This window comes from Pinus tabuliformis, chromosome 6, assembly GCF_031772625.1.
Source record: "Pinus tabuliformis cultivar Carrire ecotype Pingquan chromosome 6, CPIR1, whole genome shotgun sequence".
NCBI lineage: Eukaryota > Viridiplantae > Streptophyta > Pinopsida > Pinales > Pinaceae > Pinus > Pinus tabuliformis.
In genome coordinates, this window is record NC_142292.1 from 313,805,591 (window position 1) to 313,813,927 (window position 8,337).

General features: G+C 39.1%; 1 protein-coding gene across 1 annotated transcript; it reads left to right on the forward strand.

Moving 5' to 3' along the window:
* Positions 1–4,981: 4,981 nt before the first annotated feature.
* On the forward strand, positions 4,982–8,091 carry LOC149258564 (LEAF RUST 10 DISEASE-RESISTANCE LOCUS RECEPTOR-LIKE PROTEIN KINASE-like 2.5). Its single transcript, XM_089372080.1, has 3 exons — positions 4,982–6,304; positions 6,406–6,447; positions 6,540–8,091. Exons 1-3 carry the CDS (start codon positions 5,779–5,781, stop codon positions 7,832–7,834), a joined length of 1,863 nt encoding a protein of 620 aa, XP_089228206.1. The 5' UTR covers positions 4,982–5,778; the 3' UTR covers positions 7,835–8,091.
* The last annotated feature ends 246 nt before the right edge of the window (positions 8,092–8,337 follow it).

Consider the following 8,337-nt stretch of genomic DNA (forward strand, 5'->3'; position numbering starts at 1 on the left):
AATAGGCCTTTGACATACTTTGCTTGAGAGAGAAATGTTTGACCTGAATCTCTCCAGATCTCAAGACCTAGACAATGTCTGAGTTCACCAAGGTGCTTCATCTCAAACATCTGTGATGTCTGTTGCTTGATTTCATCAATTAGATATATAGCATTACCTGTAATTATCAAAACATCTACATATAATTAAATCAGCACTACGCACCCTTGTTCATCATTCATGGTGTAAAGATTAGGGTCATTCTTACTTCTATTATAGCCAGCTTGTAGAAAAAATGAATCAATTTTCACATACCACGACCTAGGAGCTTGTTTTAGTCCACAAAGTGCTTTCTTCAATCTACAGACTAAATGTGCTTTCCCTTTCTAGACAAACCCTTCCGGTTGCTCTAGATAAACCTCTTCTTTTAGTTCTCCATTCAAAAATGCAGACTTTACATCTAGTTGGTGCATCATCCAATGTTTCTTAGTAGCTAAAGCAATTAACATTCTGATGGTGTTCAATTTAGCTACAGGGGCGAAGGTTTCTTCATAGTCTATCACTTCTTTTTGTGAGTACCCCTTTGCTACCAACCTAGCTTTTATTTTTTCTATAGTTCCATCTGCATTAATTTTAGGTTTATATAACCATTTACGACCTATGGTCTGTTTTCCTCTAGGAAGTTCAACCAATTCCCAAGTGTTATTTCTGATTATTGAATCATATTCATGTTCCACGGTTGTTTTCCATTCACTACTTTCATTTGCTTCTTTATAACTAGACGGTTCAACCACATTCATCATACTAGTTATAAAAGCATCTTCCCTATATCTTACAGGCATTTGAGCTTTCCTACCTGATATCCTAAGTGGTGGGGTAGTGGTTTCAAACCTTATTTGATCACCATTTACTTTTTCTTTCTGTTGTTGTTGCTGTTGTTGTTGTTGTTGTCGTTGTTCATCCTCTGCCTTTGTTTGCTGCTGACCCTGACTATTCTCTCCTTCTTCTTCCTCAAAGTACGGAATGTCCCATCCATCATAGTGCTCATTAGGTTCTTCATGATCCTGCTCATGGAATTTAACATCTCTACTAACAAAGATCTTGTGAGTAGAGGGATTAAATAATATGTATGCTTTATACAACGAACAATACCCTATAAAAGTACATCTGATGGATTTTGAGTCTAATTTTCTTCTATCTTCCTTTGGTATGTGGGCAAATTCTTTACATCCAAATATTCTTAAGTGTTTTATTGCAGACTTATATCCATATAGTGCCTTAAAAGGAGTTTTAGACTCAAGACTTCTTGTAGGACTCTTATTTTTTAAATAAACTGCAGTATTCATTGCTTTAGCCCAAAAACCATTCGAAAGATTCTTACTTTTAAGCATACTTCTAGCACATTCCACCAGAGTTCTGTTTTTCCTTTCTGTTACTCCATTCTGTTGTGGAGTATGGGGTACTGTAAACTGCTACAAAATTCCATGGTCTTCACAATATCTGATGAGTTCATCCTTCCTGTATTCTCCCCCTTAATCAGAGCGGAGAATTTTTATCCGTTTCCCTGTTTGTCTTTCAATCATATTTTTAAACTGCTTAAAGTATTCGAATGTATGACTCTTCTTACTTAAGAAATACACCAAAGAAAACTTCATACAGTGATCAATAAACAGTAGAAAATACAGTGTACCTCCTAATGATTTTGTCTACATGGGTCCACAAAGGTCTGTGTGCACTAATTCTAGTATATCCCTCTGTTTCGTTTCTACTCTAACAGGGAAATTCTTCTCTATGCATTTTTCCTAAAGTACAAGCATCACAGTCATTATGTACTTACTTTAGCATAGGAATATCTCTTACCATTTCCTTCCTTTGTAGTAACAGCAAATCAGTGGTTGATGTGGCCGAATCTCTGTTGCCAAACCTCTTTTGTAGTCAAGCTCCCTGTTGTCAATGCTCGAACTGGTGCAGGTCTCACATCCAACTTGTACAATCCTCCTGTTCGGATTCGTGTAGCAATTGTCTTCATGCCATCTAGCAGATCTTTAATGTAGTAGTTAGATTTTAAAATTCAACTTTCAAATCTTGGTCTATAATCATAGATACAAAAATCAAGTTCTTTGTTATGCCAGGCACATACATTACATTATAAATTTGTTTGATATTACCATCAGGTAGAATAACAGACACTTTCCCACTCCCTTTGATTTGATGACTTCTGTTATCACCTATGTAAATCTGTGCGCCTTCGTTGATTTCTTTAAAATCCACCAGCCAGTGCTTATTCCGTGTCATGTGTGTTGACACTCCTGAGTCTACATGCCAGATATCTGCATCAACATTTTCATCACGATTTGCCATGAACAATCTTAAATTCTGCACTTGATCACCATTCGCGAGATGACCTGCATGTCTTTTCAGCTTCTGTTGTTCTTCATGATATTTCTTTTTCCTACACTCCCTGGCAATATGACCCAATTTTCCGCAATAAAAACATTTAGTTTCAGAGTAGTTTTTATTGGGATGCATACCTTGAGTCAGATTTGGCCGTTTATGTGAACTTGCTCCGTTTTGTTGTTGTGGACCTCCTTTCCCTTTGTAGAAGTTCTTCTTTGCCATCAATGCAAGATCGACACTCTGGGGCTTCAGAGTTGATCTCCTCTCTTCTTCCTGCATCAATATACCTGTCAGCTCTTCAAAGTGTGGGATCTTCTCTTTGGCATTTATCCCAGTGATGAACATTTGATAATCATCAGTGACACCATTCATTATAATGGTTACAAGATTTGTATTGTCCATTGTATGACCAATGTCTAATAATTTGGTTTTTAGATCCTTAATCCTTGCTACGAATGAAGCAATTGTTTCATTCTCCTCCATCTTCATGGATAGGATCTTACTCTTGAGGAATAGAAGACGATTTGAATTCCTGATCTCGTACAATTCCTTCAAAATTCCCTAGATCTCGTTAGCTGACTTACCTTCTCTGATGTGTGGTATAACGCATTTTTTCACTGACATCTTTAACATTGTCCTTGCTCTACTTTCTCGTTTCTCCCAATTTGGGACCGATGCTGATCTAGTCGCGGGCCTCGGCTCATCCCCATTCACAATTGTCCAAGCACTCTTCGCTTCTAGCAAAGTCTGCATCTTGAACTTCCAATTTGCATAATTGGAACCATTGTGCTTGTTATGCTCATTCATGCATGCTTCAAATATATTGTTATTCACCTTGCTGATTTAGAAAAAAAAAATCGATAGGTAAAAGATGTTAAATTTACCCCAGATCTGTGATAGAGACAGGTCATTGTTCTTCAATGTTCTTTGATCTTGCAGCACACACGTAGGTCACTGTGGCTTCCTTCTCAGCCTCCAGACAACCTTTTGTTGTCAGCTTCAGCCTTGTTATTGGCTTCCTCACGCAGCTTCTCTGACAGCTTCAGCCTTGTTCTTGGCTTCCCCTCGCATCCACAGCCTTGTTGTTGGCTTCCACGATCGTTGCAGCGGTACACGACTTTTTTGCGACGAAAAAGGAATAAAATATTCGTGAAGGTGCTACAGTGACCTCGTCACACAGGTACACTTATAACCAACGACAATTTCAGAATCGTCGTAGTTATCCACCTTACAACTGTGATGATCTCAGTTCAAAGAACCATCCACTAGCGAGCGTACAGGTTCCTCAGCCCTGACGATCTGATACCATGATAAAAATGGCAATGTTTGTATTAAAAGAATAAAACCCATTGGTTAGCTCTACGAAAGAGAGTCTGAAAGAGGAGAGTATGGCTCTGCAGAACACTCTACATTGTTCATGCACATTACACATTAAATAGAAAACATGGTTTTAGAGAAGTTACAACAGCATCCTAAGAAATAGAAACTAATTCTTAACCTGAAGTTACGTGAACCAATTCTACCAATTCTAAAATATTCTCCATTATCTTCAACAAATGTTTAAAATTAATTTACATATAGTGTTCTGTAATTTGATATATAACTTTACTCTCGTCTTTTCTTTTTTTCTTTTTGAATATCCCTAACTTATTCAACCATTGCTTTTCTTATGCCTGCTCAAAGGGCACTCATTGACTCTCGTTCGATGACCCAAACGCACAATCCTCATTTATTACTCCTTGACTTTGCTGCCAACCCTTCATTTATCAAACGCATACTTTGCTGTTACCCACCCGGAAGGTCCGAATGCATACTCCTCGTTCCTTCCTCTTCTACTTTTCTGCTGCCCATCCAACAACCCTATCATAATCCTTATTTATTCTTCACCACTCCAGTCCACTCGTTCATTCGGGTCATCCGTTCGTTAAATCCATCTGTTTTTCCATCCGTCTCCAACTTACGCGTGGATTTTGTCACATATCAGCAGCTTACGGAGGTACACTAGGTTACGCTGCCCCAGAGATGTGGTCAAGAATGTATGGACCTGTAAGATGTGGTCAAGAATGTATGGACCTGTAACTAACAGAAGTGACGTTTATAGCTATGGCGTGTTGATTATGGAGATGGTGGGAGGAAGGAAGAACATTGACCACAATATAGTGTTCCGTAATTTGATATATAACTTTACTCGTCTTGTTTTTGTTTTTTTGAATATCCCTAACTTATTCAACCAGTACTTTTCTTATCCCTGCTGAGAGGGCCCTCATTGACTCTCGTTCGATGACTCAAACGCACAATCCTCATTTATTACTCCTTGACTTTGCTGCCAACCCTTCATTAATCAAACGCATACTTTGCTGTTACCCACTCGGAAGGTCCGAACGCATACTCCTCGTTCCTTCCTCTTCAACTTTTCTGCTGCCCATCCAACAACCCTATCGGACATCATAATCCTTATTTATTCTTCACCACTCCAGTCCACTCATTCATTCGGGTCATCCGTTCGTTAAATCCATCTGTTTTTCCATCCGTCTCCAACTTACGCGTGGATTTTGTCACATATCAGCAGCTCACGGAGGTACACTAGGTTACGCTGCCCCAGAGATGTGGTCAAGAATGTATGGACCTGTAACTAACAGAAGTGACGTTTATAGCTATGGCGTGTTGATTATGGAGATGGTGGGAGGAAGGAAGAACATTGACCACAATATAGACAGTAACGCAAGCAAATTCTTCTATGCAGAGTGGGCTTTTAAGATAGAAATGACATTAAGGTAAATGGGAACGAATGATGATTATTCGCTCGAACTTCGGGTTATGTGAGTGGAGAATGGCAGCAGCAGGGATAGGGATTTATGACTTCGGCTCATCGGACGGCATTATCAAGTTGCGCTGAATGACTGAGGATTATGTGTTTTGGTAGGGCAAATTTCGAAAATTCTCTCTGTAATTTGATATTTGACTTTACTCTTGCAATTTTTTTTGAAATATCCCTGATTTATTCCACCAGTCCTCTTCCGGCCTGCTGAAAGGGACCTCCTTGACTGTCGTTCGATGACCCAAACGCACAATCCTCGTTTATTACTCCTTGACTTTCATTTACCAAACGCATACCTTGCTGTTACCCACCCGGAAGGTCCGAACGCATACTCCCCGTTCCTTCCTCTTCGACTTTACCGCTGCCCGTCCAACACCCCAGCATTATGCTTATTTATTCTCCACCACTCCACTCCATTCATTCATTCGGGTCATCCGTTCGTTAAATCCATCTGTTTTTCCATCCTTCTCCAACTTGCGGGTGGATTTTGTCCTCTTTAGTTTCTCCTCCTCGCTCTGCACATTATCCCTACTTGTTTTTTAATCTTCGTAGCTCTGTTTGTCTGTTAGGTTGTATTTGAGAAAATGAGATCCTCAATTATCACCCCTGTTATTGCTACCTTGCTTCTGGTTGGCTATATTGCTGCTGTCGCCCGCTTCCTCTCCTTCATGAAAGGCTTTAAATCTCCATCTTTTACTCACTGTAGTCCTACCAGTTGTGGCAATTCTATCATCCAATATCCCTTCGGAACATGTAGCATTTTATCTGCTTACTGCGTTAACAACCAGACTGTATTACACAACTCAGCATTTTATGCCCGAGTGGCAGGAGATATCACAAATTCGTCCTACTCTACCCGAACCCTTCAAATCACCTTGAACCCTTATGATGGCGATCCCAATTTCATGTCCTCTTGGTTAAACGCGACTAGATTCTTCAATCTTTCTAGTGTTCCTGGAGGATTGAAAATTACATGGTCTATATCTGATACTTGCCGATCTTGTCTAGCCACCGGGGGAAGATGTTATTCTCATTCCTACAGCCAAATTCATTATCAGGAAGAATGCATTTGTCCTAACAATGAGCTACACTTCCGGAATTGCTCTGATGGTGAGGATATCCAAAACTTCATTTCTTGACCATATTGTCTTCCCCGATTTCTATTTACTTTATCTTATCTTTGTACTGAGTTGTTTCTGTTTCCTTTCCAGGATTTTATCCTCAAGATATAATAAGTCCAGAGTTCATGGCAGGTAACTTGTTGATCTTTAAAATTGATCTATGCATTACACTTGATTAAGTTTTATATTCTATATTCTCATTTCCTTGTTCAACATATTTTCAGTGATATTTTTTGGAGAGTTGGGTGCATTTATCATAGTAGTGGTTTCTTGTATTGTGTTCCATCGTGGATGTTGTTGCAAGAGAAATGAGAACGATGAGGAGCGGACCATCCAGCAATTTATGGACCCGCTCGGCTCTAGACCTTCCACCGTGGAAAACTTCTTAAATTATTACTCCTCACAAGTTCCTACAAGATATTCTTATACACAAATTAGAAGTTACACAAATAATTTAGCAGAGCAGCTTGGAAAAGGAGGTTTTGGGACAGTTTATAAAGGAAAGCTTCCCAGCCGGCGGCTGATAGCTGTAAAGATCTTGGATGAATCGAAACAAAGTGAACAACAATTCATTGCTGAGGTTGGTACAGTGGGGAGCACATATCATGTCAACCTGGTGCGTATGTTAGGCTTTTGTTCCGAGGGCACCAAAAGAGCTTTGGTTTATGAATACATGCTTAATGGTTCTCTCGACAGGTATATCCATGGAAATCATCAAAACCACTTGGATTGGGAACAGTTGTATTCGATAGCTATTGGTACAGCTCGGGGCATTTTATACCTACACGAAGAGTGCAGAAATCGCATCTTACATTGTGATATAAAGCCCCACAATGTTCTTCTGGATGCCAACTTTTTGCCCAAAATTGCAGACTTTGGTCTGGCAAAAATATCGAAGAGAGAAGAAAGCCACATCTCAGCAGCTCATGGAGGAACGCTAGGTTACGCTGCGCCAGAGATGTGGTCAAGAATGTATGGACCTGTTACTGACAGGAGTGATGTTTATAGTTATGGCATGTTGATTATGGAGATGGTGGGAGGAAGGAAGAACATTGACTTTGATAATAGAGAGAGTAGATCAAGTAAATACTTCTATGCAGAGTGGGCGTTTAAGCAGGTAGAGAAAGGTGAATTTGGGAATCTTAGGGCAGGATACATCTCAGAGGAAGATAATAAATTAGCCAAAAAGTTATGTTTAGTGGGATTATGGTGTATCCAATTTCATGCATCTCGCCGTCCCGGGATGAGTAAAGTGATCCAGATGTTAGAGGGAGAGGATGAGATTGCAACTCCTCCTTATCCATTCCCTGTTGATACACCTCCAATTCCCTGCTCAGATCAATCATCTGCTTCTGACCAATGTTCTTCAATCTATGCTCCGGAGGTTCAAACGACAGATCCCAAAAGCACTGTTAACACCCTGAATCAATCATCTTCTTCAAACGAATGTTCAAGTTATGTTTTGGAGATTGAAGTGACAGATCCGAGAAGTACTCAGATCGCCGACACTTGCGGATAAGGTACTGTGCATGCGTCACAGAACATGTTTATTTATTTGTATGTTCGTGGATTGACTCGTAAAATGTTTGTCTTCTAAAAAATAATTTATATTGTCTCTGATTATTTTAAAATGGGAAATGAAGAATGTTACCCTTTTTAAATATAATCAATATGAGGCCATTGTAAAAGCAGGACTCTATTTTCACCTCGTTACTTGAGGAGAGTTATCTACACATCTTTGTCATTTAAGTAGACACATGTGCCATTTAGATTCAATATGAGCAAACAGTTACAAAAACAGTATATTTTGATTTTCTTTGCTGAGTTTCACGAGAGTTATCCAAAAAACCTCACTTTAAGCCGAAACATTTGATATTGAATATTCGGATAGCATTGGATTTCATATGATTTTTTTAACTTTCCATTGTCGGATTATTATGATTTAATTAAAAACATGTATTAGCATAATTATATTGATAAAATAGTGATATTGAATATTGGGATAGCATTGAATTTGATATG